We start from the raw sequence: 15,160 nt of genomic DNA on the forward strand, positions 1-15,160 counted from the left end.
CTTCCCTGATTAACTACTGATGTTCTTGCTCACTCTGTGCCATCTTTAAGGCGGCAAAAGCTGTGAGAAGGTGGATTAGTGTCTCCAGCATATTCATAAAAAAATTACATCGGGGTGGGAAAAATCCTCTCTGAAAATGGATCTATTGACAATGTTGTTCCACACTACCCTCTAAGACAGATATATAAGAAATGCTGGAGGGACTGGAGAGTCACTGGGTGATGCTTTCATTCTCCCATATTTTCAGACACCAAACTCACAAACTCCATATTTTTAAACTGCTTTTTATTGAAATGTAGTACATTAGCAAACCCTAACTAGTCGGTATACACTATGAACATACTGGCATATACCACGTAACTACAATACAGTGTTATACTTACATCAAAACATGTCAACAAGTTCTGTTGCTGGCAAACCACACTTCCACAGGGGCTGGAAAGCTCTGGCTGTCGGGAGGGCACTGTGTGTCCCTGTGTCCCCGCAGTGTCCCCAGACCCCTGGCAGCTGCTGGCGTGTTCAGGTTACCTGGTCACACCGGTGTGACCCATCTGGCAGCAGGCCAGTTCAAACAGACTGTTCATTTTACACGCACGCAAATTGGGGTTTTTTGTTGTTTGCTGCAGTCTCCTGTGCCCAAAGGCCGGGGGGTCCCCTCTCTGCTGAGATAAAATGATCCTGTTTTGGTGGAGTCAGTGCATAGTGAGCCACGGCCTCGAGCAGGTGATCCTGGACAGGCATGGTCATCCAGAGAAGCTTTTAGTATCTTATATCTACTTGCAAACTGCAGCAGGGCTGGTGGGACAAGCGGAAGAGCGATGCTACCACTCCTTTTGCTCCAAAAGGTTATTCCCCTTTATAGGAGCAGTGCAACAGACCTTACCAGTGCTGGCAGTCAAGCCTAGACATACAGGGTGGGGAGAGTCTGCCTGCTGATGTGGTGGCACAGGGAAGGCCTCTCGTTCATGTAGCACCTTCCAGCACGAGCAGAAAGCAACAGGCTGGGGCACTGCCTTGCTGGGACCTCATGAACCCGACCAGGAGCTTTACTTTGACCGCCCCAAACACTCTATTAAACATTCCTGGCTTAACAGCAGCAAAGAACACGTTTAATTTCACGCCCAGACTTTCCTGTGCTGGAGCATGGGAGGGTTGCTGAGCTTTTTTCTGTATGATCCTCCCTCCCAGAGCAGCCCAGTCTGTGGGGAGGCTGCAGGCAGCTACAGCTCCTACTGCCCGAGACAGTGTGAGGGTGTTACAGACGCAGGCACAGGGGATCCACAGCAAATCTGATGATCTATGCCTTAACATAGCCTAGCAGAGCTGCTCTGCTGGGAATTAATGGCTCTTGTCCCCCCCAGGAGGTTTGGGCAGCTGAAGAACAAGTCAGAGCTAAGCAAAGGCGAGCCCCAGAGTATGTGAGAAGCAGCAAAGAAAAAAAAAAGGCAAATGGCACATAAATGCACACAGCTGAGCTCAGGGAAAAGAATAAAAACTCCTGGCTCCTGAGGGGCTTCTGGATACAAGTGGAGAAAGGAGGAGTGAGGGAGCCTTCACATACATGTCCATCTGATTTCTGGGCTGCAAACCCCCAGTCCCAGCTGTATGACACTAGTTAATGTTACACCTCAGCCTTGCATTGAAATTACTCTAAGCAGCTTCAACTTTCAGTAAAACACTATGTTGTTTTTATTTGTAGGAATATTAATACTTAATTATTAACTCCTTAGGAAAGGGACTATTTTTGGGCAACAGTTTATACCACAGGGCCCCCAGGCCCAGAGACCCTAGACATTATTGCAGTAAGAAAGACAAAATATTCAGATGTTATTGCACCACCTACACATCCATTTCTGTTCACGTGAGCATCTCCATGAGGCTAATGGGCAGAAGAGCAAAAGGATGCTCTATTCAGGGATCCAGAGAATGAGCATCCTACAACAGCCCAGATCCCACACACCCTACTTTGGCTGAGCACAGCCCACCAGAAAACTCTGCGCTCCCGTAGACCATGACTGGTTTGGAGTGATGCATCCCCTTGGAGGGGCTGGCTGGCATGGTGATGGCACAGGGAGGTGATGGCACAGTGATGAAGATGCTGGAGAACAGGTGGACAGCAGTGCCTGCACAACAGGGACCCTCACCCAGCTCTCCAGAGGAGGAGGAAACCAGTAGTAACTGATGGAGTGGAAAGGTAGAGATTAGAATCAAGAGTGTCTGGGAATGTCGCAGGCTTTTAAAAAGATTAGGTTAATGAAAGGATCAATCAACTGACAGATAACAAGGAGTCAATTAGTAGTGTTTTGCAAAGACTCTGTGAGCAGATTTCATCCCCCCTCAAAAGCACTTTGCAAGCACCAGGTAAACCTGACACGCTCTTGTGAATTTGGGGTTTTTGGTCAACATCTCAGGACATCACTGGCTGGGGGTTACAGAGCATCATGGCTCTGGATCAGGAGCAAAATCCCACCTGGAGTCCTGCTCTTGTCACTGCATCCCACAAGGAAGGGGTAGGGAGCACAGCTTTTTCTCTTAATTATTTCAAAGACAAGGGAAAAAAAAAAAGCAGAAATGAGCACCAGCATACTGAAGTACTGTCTATCTCTCCCCTGATTTCCTCCCAGTCTGTTTAGTTGGAACATCTTTCCCTCTCTCATTCCTTCACCTGCTCACCAGTTTCCACCAAGTGTGCCAGAGCTGAGGCTGCCCTGCAGAGCAGCAAGTCTAGCAGGGAAAGGAAAAAGTGAAGATATCTTTAAATATAACAACACATATGCAAGCTGTCATGGCACATCACACACTCTTCTGCACCGCTCAGGCTGGAAAATTAGGTCAAGTATGGCTGGGTAACACAGGGTGAAAAAGGAGCAAAAGCTTTACTTGGGAATTTGAAGGTGTTTCCTGAGGTCCCTGCCCTAAGCTCTCCTGTCCTTCTCTCCCCACCCTGCAGGGCTGGCAGCAGCCCTATGGCTCTTGCCTTTGCCCCACTGTGCCTTGGCTTCTGAGCTGCTGTGCTATTTCCTGTGCTGTAAAAAACCAAATGACTATTAGCTAAGCAAAATAACAAATATTTTTAATAATTAAGTCAACTCACTTGCCAGTAATCAGGCTGTAGAGCTGCCTGAACTTCAGCTCAACCCTGGTGCCTTCATCCTTCAGCTCATGAACTGACTGTGGCACTACCTCAAACCTAAATTGGACTGAACAAGTCCTGAAGCCTCAGCGTGACCCATGTTTCCTGCAGAATTCCCTCTGCTTTCCAGGAGCTGGTAAAAAGCTCTTGGCTCTCCCAAGCCTTTGCACTATTTTACATGAATGCGTTTAAAGAAAACAGATGTGTGAAAGTCTCATAACATAGTCCTAGACACGTTTATTAAACTGGTTTTGGTTTTTCTTTGGCTAATGCAGGATACTTGGCTATTCCTGTAACATCCTCAGGTGCCAGGGCAAGCATCCTAGAGCAAAGGGACAATGCAGATTCCAACACATGAGCTCACTGGAGGGAACAATTGTGAGGGTCGTTAGGTAAATTTTAACATGCTTCTAATTTAATAATTAATGTTGTGTATTATAGGTAAAAAGCACACTTACAATCTGGTTTCTCACTGGCAATTATCCTCTAAGAACACAAGCAAACCTTGATTTTACAAATGTCTTATGGGAACATGCAAAACTTTCATAGAAGAGGAAGCTGAGAAAGAGAAGGCAAAGTGTTGGAGTTTAAATACTTTAGGAAAACACTTGGAGATAAAAGCTTTTTTTTATATGTAGAAGTCATGAACTGAATGTTTTCCTGTTTAAAAAAAGCACTTTTTTTAACCTTGAAAATGATTTTCCAAGTTACTGGCACTTACAGTGCTTGGTAGGTTGCCGTATCTTTTACTTCTGTGAAATGACTCAACCACACAGCACCACTGCAGCAGAACAACAATGCTCATCAAGTTTTTTTAATATACTAATTAATATTAAAAGGAAAACCTAAAACTTACCAGCTCAGCCCAGAAAATATCACCCATGTTGCTGTGGTGCCTCTTCCCCATCCTAAATATGACTAACTGAGGAAGGCCTGCTCCAGCACGTCCTGGCACACACGTAGGGACCAATTGCTCGAACAAGCTTTTAATTTTTCCAGTGTTGCAAGATGTCCCAAATCCAGGATGTCAATTACAAATACCAGCTCCCCTATCCAAGATGCTACAGCACAAATCCATTTTTACACTGCTGTGCCAGACCCTGATCTCCACTGAGGCAAACCTGCCATCCCCCTGCTCAAAACCAAGATGTTTGGTTAGAAGTAAGATTTAGCAAAATACAAATTACATTAGTTATTATTTTGTCTTTGGGGGATTTATGCTTGTTAATTTTTAATTTCCATGCCTCTTCTAGCCTTTCTGTATATTCTGGCACACAGCTTGTGCAAACAGGCTCAGTTGGAGCTGAGAAATCATCAGGTTTGGTTTTGTACTGAAACTGTGCCACAGTGACATTCCCAGGGGCTTTAGGGGAAATCCCTGTGCTGGGATGGGGCAGCCCCTATGAGAAGGATTTGCATGGGGTGTCAGCACCCCACACAGTTCTCCAAGAGCCTGTCCTACCCAAAACGCCACCGGAGCAGCTCTGTGCTGGCTGGAAGACAACAAGACATGTTGGCATTTAACCAGGAACACCCAAGTATCTGGGTTTATCATAACCTGACTGCCCTCATGGATAAAAACAAGCCCATAACATCCTTGAGAGATGGTGATTTTCCTCTTGGGCATTTGCGTTCCCAAGGCACCGCTCCCACGTGTCCCTGCTGATCTCACAGATGTAATTATGAAAACAGGGGCTGCTCAACCAGCCCTTCTGCCGCCCCCGAGTCCCGTACAGGTTCAGCTCAGCCAGGCTGGGCTGGGGAGCCGTGCCTGGGCCCGGGCACAGCTCAGCTAGGCCGGGATGGGGAGCTGTGCCTGGGCTCGCCGGTGGCGCCCGGAGCTGTCGCTGCCTGCCCCGCACCAGAGGAGGGATGCTGACCACCACCCGCTGCTGCCCCAGCCCCTGTGGCACTTCCTGTGACCTTCACTTCACTGCTTTGTTGGAGAAAGTGGGTGTCAAAATTGTGCTCTTAAAAACGTTTGGGGCTTCAGCGCATTTCCAGAGCGAGCTGAATGACAATAAAAGTGCATTCGGTAAATATCAATGTGGGTATTTATGAGAAAAACCTCCCTACACTTCACGCCACCCCCTCTCGAATTATCAGATTAAATAAAGCTGACACACAGCAACAAAAGTCAAAGCATGCTCGGCAAAGAGGCTCATTTCCTCATTTTACAGAGCTGGGTTTTTCTTTTTCTCTTGAACATTCATGTTAAATACACAGCTGAACCACACTTCAGAAAAGGATATATGTTAAGCAGACTGCTATACAATTTAAAACATTATAAAGGAGGGAAAATTCTCCTGCTTGTAGCAAAAGCGGGTGAAATTAAAGCACGGCAGGATAAGTCTTACCTTTCTTTTTGGCTTAACTGATTTCTCAAGATGCCTATATAGAAGGTGAAACTGTGTTTCACATTACAATGACACAAATGAGTTTCTACACCTACAGTAACTTAGACTGCGATGGAGAAAAATCCAAACATTCATTAACAGCTATGCATTGTCCGGTAGGAAACGGTGGAGCAGAAGCACTTGCTCCTCCATGTCGGCTCATCTGAGGAACGCTGTGGATGACTTAGCTCCAGAGGTTCCTCTCTTGCTCTCCATTTCTGCATTGTTCTCTCAGAAACTTGCAAACAATATCCATTTCCCCACCACTTTTGTCACATGCTGGTAAAAATTGATTTTTCTTGCAGCGTGTCAAAGCAGTAGCTGTTTTCCTTTCTTCTCCTGCTTTCTGCATTCCTGTTATTGATGTCAGTGGGAAAGGGCACAGCTCAGAGAACGTATTTGTTAAATAACTGTTGCAGATCTCAACAGGAGAGTGGGATAAGAAGCTTACCTCTTTTCTTCTCTGTGTAATGCCAACATGCTGGCTTTTAAAAAACCTCAGTGAAAAATTTAGTGGATTTTTTACCCCCCACCCCCCCAAAAAAAAGTTACGTGAGAAAGAAAGCTAATTTGATTCCTGCATATTTCAAAAAGTCTAATGGTTTTTAGGTAGATCAAGTGCTGGTTCTGTGAATGTCCTCTCTGCAGAAAAAGACTCACTTGACTTCAGCACACAGAAGGACCAAAAGTACATTCTGTGTATACCATTTTTCTCCTGCTTCAATCAAATTGGAGAAAAAAAATCCAAGCATCAAGTTCCTTGAAATCTTTCTGCAAATGCAGGTCCTCTCTGCAGCTTGAACATCAGACTGGCTCGCCACTGTCCGGGGTTAAGTGGGTTGTAGGAAACTCAATGCACTTATTAAAGGTCCCTCCCAGAAGGGGCTATTTCACAGTAAGGTTATGGATTGACCGAGATATACGAGTGCTTTTACCAGTCACTGGCCATCTCCTCTACAACCAGTTCCCTTTCTGACATTGCCCAACCACCTGGACAACTAAAAATTGGAAACAGCAGATGCCTGTGTAAGAGACGCATTTGCAGTTCAGCACAAACTCTTAGGGCCACCGTAAAACCTCTCCTGCATCGCCACGGCTGGGCCGACACAGCTCCCCATGCTGTTACTCAGCAATTTCCATCAGACAACCTTGCTTGTCACAGCTCTTTGTCACCTCAAAGATGCCACCCTCAGAATCCACCACAGCTGGTCTTCGTCTGTGCAAACGAGAAGGCGGGTTTGTGTTCTGGAAAAAGCAGCTCTTCTTCAGACAAAGGAGATCCATGGAAAGAGTACACAACAATAGGAATGAGAAATGAAAAAAACGGAAAAAGGGCCAGGAAGGAGCATGGATTCCTTTCAGGTTTTGTTCTCGTCGTACATGTCCAAGGCAGGCTCGATGGTTGAGAACTCGCTCTCGTAGACCAGGCTTCGAGGGGACAGAGAGTTACGATGGAAGAAGTGACTGCCTGCAAGAGGTAGAACAAAACCACATTAGCAACACACATGAACAATGGAAGAACTGAGTAAAGCATCCTCATACCTGTGTGATGGATGCAAACACAGTACACATGGAAAAAACAGCCACCCTTCAACACAAAGCAGTAACAACCATATGAAATATTTCCCCTCTGTTCCTGTGCTCCTCAGCCAATTTAAAGCAACTGCTTTCCATATGCATGAACAGTCACACCTCAAATGGCTCTTTCAGATAAAAGCGGTCAAGTCTGAGCAAGGTTGGGGCAGGCCAGAGTTTTGCACTTGGTGCTGGCTGTTGATTTACAGCCTTTTAAAGCAGGGATGTCCTTCCTCAGAAGACCCTGAAATCTCTGGTCAGCACCAAAGCGCTGTGCCCTGCACCAGCACCAAGTGTTCAGCTCAGGGTCAAAAGGAAGGAGCAGGCAGAGTGAGGGGTTCCCCAGGGATCATCCCACCGATGCTGCTGGAAGCTTGACTTCTTCCAGAGCTCAGCAAACTCCATCCACATGAGTCACCTTCTAGAAACAGCCACCTATGGATTTCCTTGGACATAACCAAGGAGACCCAACCCTCTTTTCACTGGCAATAACCAAAACAGGCACCGTGCAGCTGTTGATAAACTGGGGAGTGGAAGTCCTTTTTTTTCCTTGGTGGCCTGGCATTCCCATGGCTCTCTGAATCCACAGATGTGTTTCTGCAAGGAGCCCAGCCCTCCTGCTGTACAAATTATTCTCTCTGAAAGCATCTATCATCAGATCAGGCCCTTGGCCAAAACGCTTCATTACCTGGTTTCTCGATCCCAGCGGGAATTAGCTGGGAGCAAGGCTGCTTAGATTACAACAGCTACATGAGCCAAACTGGAGGCAACTGAAAAGCTTCCAAGTACATCAAAAAGGCATGCAACAAACTAAGGTGCCTCCAGTTTCAGGCATCAGTGAAGCAAGATGCTTAGGGAACTGTAGTTTTAGCCCTGGTAGATTTTAGCTGCTTAAATCCCTCTTTCTTAGCCGTATTTTGAGCCCAGCCTATCCCATTCTGAAATAAAGATGTTACAGAAGACCTAAGAAAATAAGAATTCAGCTGCTACTGTCCAAAACACCTTTTCCCCTTTCCCACTCACCCAAGACACAGATTTTGTGTCCTTTGCTAACAAGTGCCCAGCAGGAAAATGGAGTCGGGCAATGGATCTGCTCCTCTTTCACAAGCAGAAGTCAATGTACACACTCATTCCACCATTTGCAATGAGAATGGGAAGTTGTCATAAGCAAATTAATTTTTGATCTGATAGTTAACTGAAATTAGTGGTTACACTGCAGTCGATTGTTGAATCTGCCAGGAGCATGTATCCATGTACTTGGGACAAGTGGGCTGTCTCGTACATACTTCCAGAAGCAGCTGGTGGGGAATGATAAACACTCATTTTCTGGATCTGAACCATCCCCCAAATTTACAGGTTTCTAAAACTGGGCAATGTTTAAAATAAAAGCAAATAAATAAATAAAGGTTGAGTGTTTAAGGAAACATAAAGCTGGAACTGTGACTTCCAGATTATCATGGTCTGTCTCCAACAGCTGGACTTGATGACCTTAAAGATCTTTTCCAACCTTAATGATTCTATGATTCAAGCAAAAAAAAAAAAAAAAAACCACCCCAAACCCTGAGCCTGCTTTGAAATTATACCAGATAAAACTGATTTCAAGACTGTGTTATGGGTCAGGCTCATTTACTTTTTGATGAGCGAGTCTCATTTTGCAGTTGAAATAAGCTGTGAATGTTGGGTATTTCATTCCTCCTTCCTCCACCTGCTTCAATGTTACACACAACCAGTGCTCAAACAGACCAAAGGGATTCAAAAACTTGGTGCTGCTTTTGTTTTTATTACACAGAAATCAAACATGGGATTAGGAAGCAGACGGCCCAGGCTGTCATTTCCTCTGTGTGCACCCAGACTTCCACTCTAGCAGGTTGGAGGGAGAGATTGAATCAACAGGCAGAGCAGGTCATCTGACAACAAGTATTTTACATTAATCTGGAAATAGACAGTGTATATCAAGCACCTCTAAAATTCTTTACTATGACGTTTTTGTCTTTCTTGGCAAAGGAAATTTAAACCACCCACTTCCAGGAAGGCTGCATGTTTCCATACAGATAGATATCTCTTGGCTTCTGTACCATTTTTGAGACGCATCACTCATTCTTTTCCTAATTGTCTCCTCTCCCATCCAGTGCAGCCAGCCCAGAGCTGAGACTCCAGCTGCTGCTCAGTGTTTTCCACCTCTCAATCTTCAGGTGCTCCATCAACCAGGTCAGAAGCATTGCCCACAGCTTATGGCTGGAGCAGCAGGGCACAGTGACCCAGCCATGCTCCTCTTAATGCAGAAAATTGCTACTGTTTGTTTAAAAATGTGGCATTGGTCCAGCTAATATATTTACTGAATAAATGTATTTTAAGGACAAGTAAAAACATCCGTAGTTCCAAATTCAGCTTATGAATCTGTTCTTCCTATTTTGCACTTATCAAGAAAGATCAAGATTTATCCCTAAGGTACAGAAAACAAATGGGAAGGCTGCATGCAGTTTTAATACATGAAGATGAATCCTTCAGTGCCCTTTGCTCTATTCTTCATTATATGCTTTAAAAGAACTTTTCAGATAACTTGCATTGAGTGTGAAAATAAACATACTACCCTGGAATTGATATTTTTACCTACCATAGGATGCCACCAAAGTGAGGACAAGACCAAGGCCAAAAACTCAAGAGGCACAGCATGGCAGGTGCCCCAGGATTAAGTATCACCTGCTGTTCCCTCTCCATCTGAAACTATCTTAATGCCCTTAGTCATGAATCAGGGCCATCTTCTACCACAAGCTGCAGTCCCTTCCACAGCTCCTCCAGCAAAGACTTCTTAATGTGGAAATCTAATCAGAGCACTCCCTACCTTAATCTGTTTTAGACACCCTCTCAGTTAAGGAACAGAGTGGAATTATTTCATAAAGCATCCTTTCCTCAAAGCCAGCTTAGCTGGAAGACTTTAAAGCAACTGCTTTCCATATGCATGAACAGTCACACCTCAAATGGCTCTTTCAGATAAAAGAGGTCAAGTCTGAGCAAGGCTGGGGCAGGCTGGAGCTTTGCACTCAATGCTGGCCGTTGATATACAGCCTTTTAAAGCAGGGATGTGGTTCCTCAGAAGACCCAGAAAGACTTGGTTACCATCATGTAGACATGGTGGGATGACTGGCACAACTGGAGTGCTTGAACAGATGGCTAAAAACTCTTCAGAAGGGACAGGCAAGGAAAGAGACTACTTGGGGTAGCCCTGTGGTGGTCACAGAGCCACTTCCCATGATTTCCCAGCAATCCCAGCTACCTGGGGAGGTCCCAGCTGACTGGAGCTCAGCAGATGTGACACCCAGCTACAAGAAGGGCTGGAAGCGTGGTCTGGAAAACTGCAGGCCTGTCAGCCTGACCTTGGTGCCAGGGAAGGCCATGGAACAGATCATTTTAGTGCCATCACATGGCACATCCAGGACAAGCAGGGGGTCAGACCCAGCCAGTGTGGGTTTAGGAAAAACAGGTCCTCTTTACCAACCTGGTCTTCTGTGACAAGGTGACACACTCAGTGGATGAAGGAAAGGCCGTGGAGGTGTCTACCTGTACTTTGGTGAAGTTTGACACTGTCCCACAGCACTCTCTTGGAAACTGGCTGCCATGGCTGGGACAGGTGCACAGTACCTGGGTTAAGAACAGACTGGATGGCTCAGCCCAGAGAGCGACGGGGAATGGAGTTACATCCACAGGGCCCAGAAATGTTTCATGTCATTATCAATGATCTGGATGAGAGGATTGAGTGCACCCTCAGTCAGTTTGCAGCCAACACCAAATTGGGTTGATCTTCTGGAGGGCAGGAAGGCTCCACGGATGGATCTGGATAGGCTGGATCAAGGTATTTAAAAGATACAGATGTGGCACTTGGGGACATGGTTTAGTGGTGGGCTTGGCAGCGTTGGGTTAATCATTGGACTTGATGATCTTAGGGGGCTTTTCCAACCTAAGTGGTTCTATGATTCTATGAAAAACTTTGGGGACTTCCTCTGTCTATCCAGAGTAAAAAAAAAAAAGGAGTTTCTGGGATGATATAGAGCCCATCTTTGAACATATTTATTTCATTAACAGGTAACCGTGCACTGATTGCCTGACCTCTAAGTAACCTATCAAAAGTTGTATCATTATTAACACTTTGTTGAGACAACTGTTAGAGGCTCAAAAGAAAAACTAGAAAAGATGATGCTGAGTTATTGAAATCTTCCATGGAGGGAAAAGCACTAAAAAGTCCTGTCAACCCTTTTATTCCAAGTATCACTCGACCTCTCCTTCTGCTGCTGTTCTGAAGAAGAAACATGAACTGGAACTATTATGGTGCCTTTTGCATCTGGGTCACTGCACCGCTCACGCAGTCCCTGCCCAGCAGCATTAAACAGCACTTACGGAATTTTGCTTGGAGACAAGCACAAACGTATCAGTTTTATTACTGCTGTTGAGAGATAAGTGAAGAAAACATGTATCATAGCTTGTTCCCTAAATCATGCTCTAACCACATTCCTCCATTTTTGGCAACAACACTCAGTTGACGCATGCTGTACGTTACAGCCCTCAAACACAGAATGTTTGGGGTTTTTTTTCCTTCTCATGAATAAGTCCAATGGGGTTTTCCAGTCTTTCAAAATGCACTTACTGGTCTATTGATTTGTTTCCATATTTCTTTCAGAATTTCACAAGGACACACTAAAGAAGAATTCTATTAAATGCACTGAAGCTATCACATTCTTCACTGCTTATTATAAAAGCTGCCTTCTCAGCTGAAGCCTGATGGACAAATAAGAATTAAGAAACCATTTTAATGTAGCATCTGGCTGTATTCCTAAATTCTAAAAGTGCCTATACATAAAAATAAAATTAAATTAAATCCTCTAGTTCCCAGTACATAAAAAAATTAAATCTTACAGCAAAATTGCTTCTCTCTGTTCATTTAATTAACTTAGAAAGCATTCACTTTCTGCATCTTGATCCGAGAACAACAAAAACAACCAAACGCAGAACAGTTTTTAACTTCTGTCAATTACTTTTTCCCTCCCAACTTGTTACCTTCATTTACCCATCTCGTTAAGTCAAGCATTAGCATTTGGCTGCAACTCAGGCCTGCGTGTTTTAACTGACTGTTGTGAAATTACTCACACAGGGCTTGCATAACGTGCATGAAACCGCCAGAGTGAGGACAGTGAGGGGAGATGTTTTCCCTCTGTCTCCTCACCAGAACAGAAGCCGTGGCAAGAAAGGACATGCTTGCACAGAGTTTCTACATTAAAGAGCGTTATCAATCTTCCATGATCTGAATTTGAACCAAAGCTAACCCCCGCCCCTGGTCTGAAAGGAGGCTTCACACATGGCAGCGGGGGAAATGCTGCATTTTCACTTGTTACTTGGAAGGAAGAAGTGGTTTAGAGCAGCTTCACTTTTATCAAAAGGAGGGTGGGGTGAAAGTAAAAGACAGGAAAGGTTTATGATTTGTGTTTTGAGACCTCAGCATTGCAAATCTCCAGCAATGCCTGGCCTCAAGGCAAAAATCATACTGCAGTGCTCCCAGGGTGACTGAGAGTGTTACAGGAGGAGAAACTGAGAAAATGTTTTTATTTCAAATTAATTCTCAGCTGGAGTCAAGGTAAGTCCATTGTAGCAGAACTGACAGCTTGACCCAGCTTTTTTGCCTAACAAGCTGATGTCAAATAATTACTAACAACACTTTTTAGTCACTTCAGTGGCAGTTGAGTCACTTGACTGGCATCGTAACAAGGGCACTGCATGAGATTTCCACTACTTAGCTTGGTTACCATCAGCTTGGTGTCCCAAATGAATGGAGAAAAATAGAGATCTGCAAAGACAAAATCATTCAAAGGAAATAAAGCACCTTATTATATTTACAAAATGCTCTCAGACTTGAGTACTAACACAGAAAGCCCAAGAAAAATGAAATTCTCACAGAGTAAGATTTCATAATTAAAGTTTTTTTTATTTCTTCACTTTTTCTTTAATACAAAGCTTTGGCATCAGCAAATTTTATGAAAAAATAGAATGTACTAAATAATTGCTTGTGCTGCATGATCGATAAATGATGCATAAAAATAGGTGTCTCTCTCCATGGCAATCGGCCGGAAAGCGTTTCTTCAATAGCATTCTGCTCTGCAGGGCAGAAAAAAAAGGAACAAAATATTTATGTTAAAGTTAATACTGCCAATACTAAAAAAAAAAAATCCTGTAAAATTAAGTTAGTGTAAAATGACTTATTATACAAAGCCAGAGCATTAAGAGATGTCTGTATTTGTCACATCATTCCTGCAGGACAGCCAGTGGTCTGAGCACTTCTAAGCTTTTGAGGACACTCCATCTGCTGCTGAAAACTTTCTCTAAGTGGTACTATCCAACATTTGGGCTTTTTGGTCTTAAACCCACACTTACACAGTAATTTCTGACTGCTCCCTAGGAAGCAAGGAAATTGTACTGCTTCTGTTCCTTTCAAACACTGCCTAAAACTTTTTATAAGGGTGCTGTAAGGGTATTTTGAGACCAAGAGAAAGCAGCTGGTTCCTTATTTTATCACTTAGACAATGTTTACTTTTATCACAACTATTTAAAAATGCATGTGTGTGTATTTATACATACACACAAATATACATATACACAGCTAAATATGTATATACTTACAACTCCAGAACTAATGTTCTAAATAACGATGTTTAAGCTGTGGGAAGGACATAATAAAGAAAAGGTACAGGACATGTTTTTAGGTGAGTTTTAAAGCAGAATATCTGGTCTTTTAGTTGCATCAGCATTTTACATGGCCTCATTCTTGGTACTGTTGTTTTTCAGTAAGAAAACCCCCTCAGATTCTTCTTGAAACACTACCATAAGAAATCCAGGGATGTCAGCATTGCTTTTTACATGGAGAGCAGCATAAAAAGCAGGTATGCTGTTTAATAGAAAAAGCAATGAGAAGGAGCTGCCATATATCTCACATGATATTCAGCACAGGAAATTCTTTGTCTGGCACTGAGAAGATGTCAGTGAAACAATAAATCTTAGCATTAGTGTCATTTTAAAGTGTCTAAAATGAGTAGTCAAACCCAGCAGCACTTGTGGAGGCTGCTCAGATCCCAAAGGATTCAGATGAAGAGCTGCTGAGGTTAAAGGCCACAGCCAAGAACCTCAGTTACATAAATAAGGGATTTTTGAAGCTCTGGTTGCTGAGTTGTGAGTTTTCTCAAGTCTGTCTCAAGCACACACTCGATGTGCTTGCACTTCAATTCCTGTCCCTGAGAACTGAGCTCTCCTTGTATCAGCACACCCTTTGTTTGTACTGAGGGAACATCACTGTGAAAACACTTTGCTGGAGGCCCAAAGTCCCTGCCAATGTGCAGCAGCTTGTCCTTGCAGTAAAAACAGTCCCAGATTCCACTGAGCAACAAAAAGAAGAGTTTCAAGGAAAGGCAGAAATGCAGCTGCTATCAGTGCCCACATCTGGATGAGACTTCATGAGCTCCAGCTCCTCCTCCTTCCCAAGGACTTGCAAGTGCCCAGCAATGCAGACATTCCTGTTCTGCAGCTCATCTTGCCCCATGCTTTCCCTACTTTTCCACCAAGATTAAAGATTAACTATGTTCAGCTGCAGATCTGTCACCAAGTTGCTGATTGATGGCTGCAACTTCAAAATTTTGACAAATGGAAAAAAAAAAAAAGCAGTAGACTTGATAGGGCTTTTTGAAGTTTTAAAGTATTCTTCATGAAGCCCTTTTGGAATCAGCATATGAAATGAGGAAGAAGATTTGCAAATTAGTGGCAATCAAAAATCCCTGTGACCAATATTACGGACCCTCCTGAAGATCATTAGCTTGAGATTGCCTAAAATTTTACACTGGAGACTCTTTGATGCCTCAAATTTTACGCTGGAGACTATTAGACATGTTTCCATCTTATTGAGGACACCTTATACTACCAAATAGAAAAAGAAAAAAAAAGAGAAAGAAAAAAAAATTCCAAACCCCTTCTCTTATCTCAAAGGAAAAAAAACCCAAACAAAATGTTTATAAAGCTGCATTTC

At 43.8% G+C, this 15,160-nt stretch overlaps 1 protein-coding gene across 4 annotated transcripts in view; it reads right to left on the reverse strand.

Annotated features, from left to right (window-relative positions):
• Window positions 1-268: 268 nt before the first annotated feature.
• RNF130 (ring finger protein 130) overlaps window positions 269-15,160 on the reverse strand; it is a 55,396-nt gene continuing 40,504 nt past the window's right edge. For 2 of the 4 annotated variants that reach the window (XR_011004336.1, XR_011004337.1), the window contains exons 9-10: window positions 11,744-13,245; window positions 269-6,997 (exon numbers count right to left, since the gene is read on the reverse strand). Coding sequence is in view for 2 of the 4 variants with exons in the window: in XM_068205898.1 (XP_068061999.1) it covers window positions 6,888-6,997 (110 nt within the window). In the remaining 2 variants the exon portion in view is untranslated. The remainder of the gene's footprint in view (window positions 6,998-11,743; window positions 13,246-15,160) is intronic. The other 2 variants (XM_068205898.1, XM_068205896.1) reach the window with 1 other exon arrangement.

This window comes from Anomalospiza imberbis, chromosome 15, assembly GCF_031753505.1.
Source record: "Anomalospiza imberbis isolate Cuckoo-Finch-1a 21T00152 chromosome 15, ASM3175350v1, whole genome shotgun sequence".
Lineage (NCBI taxonomy): Eukaryota > Metazoa > Chordata > Aves > Passeriformes > Viduidae > Anomalospiza > Anomalospiza imberbis.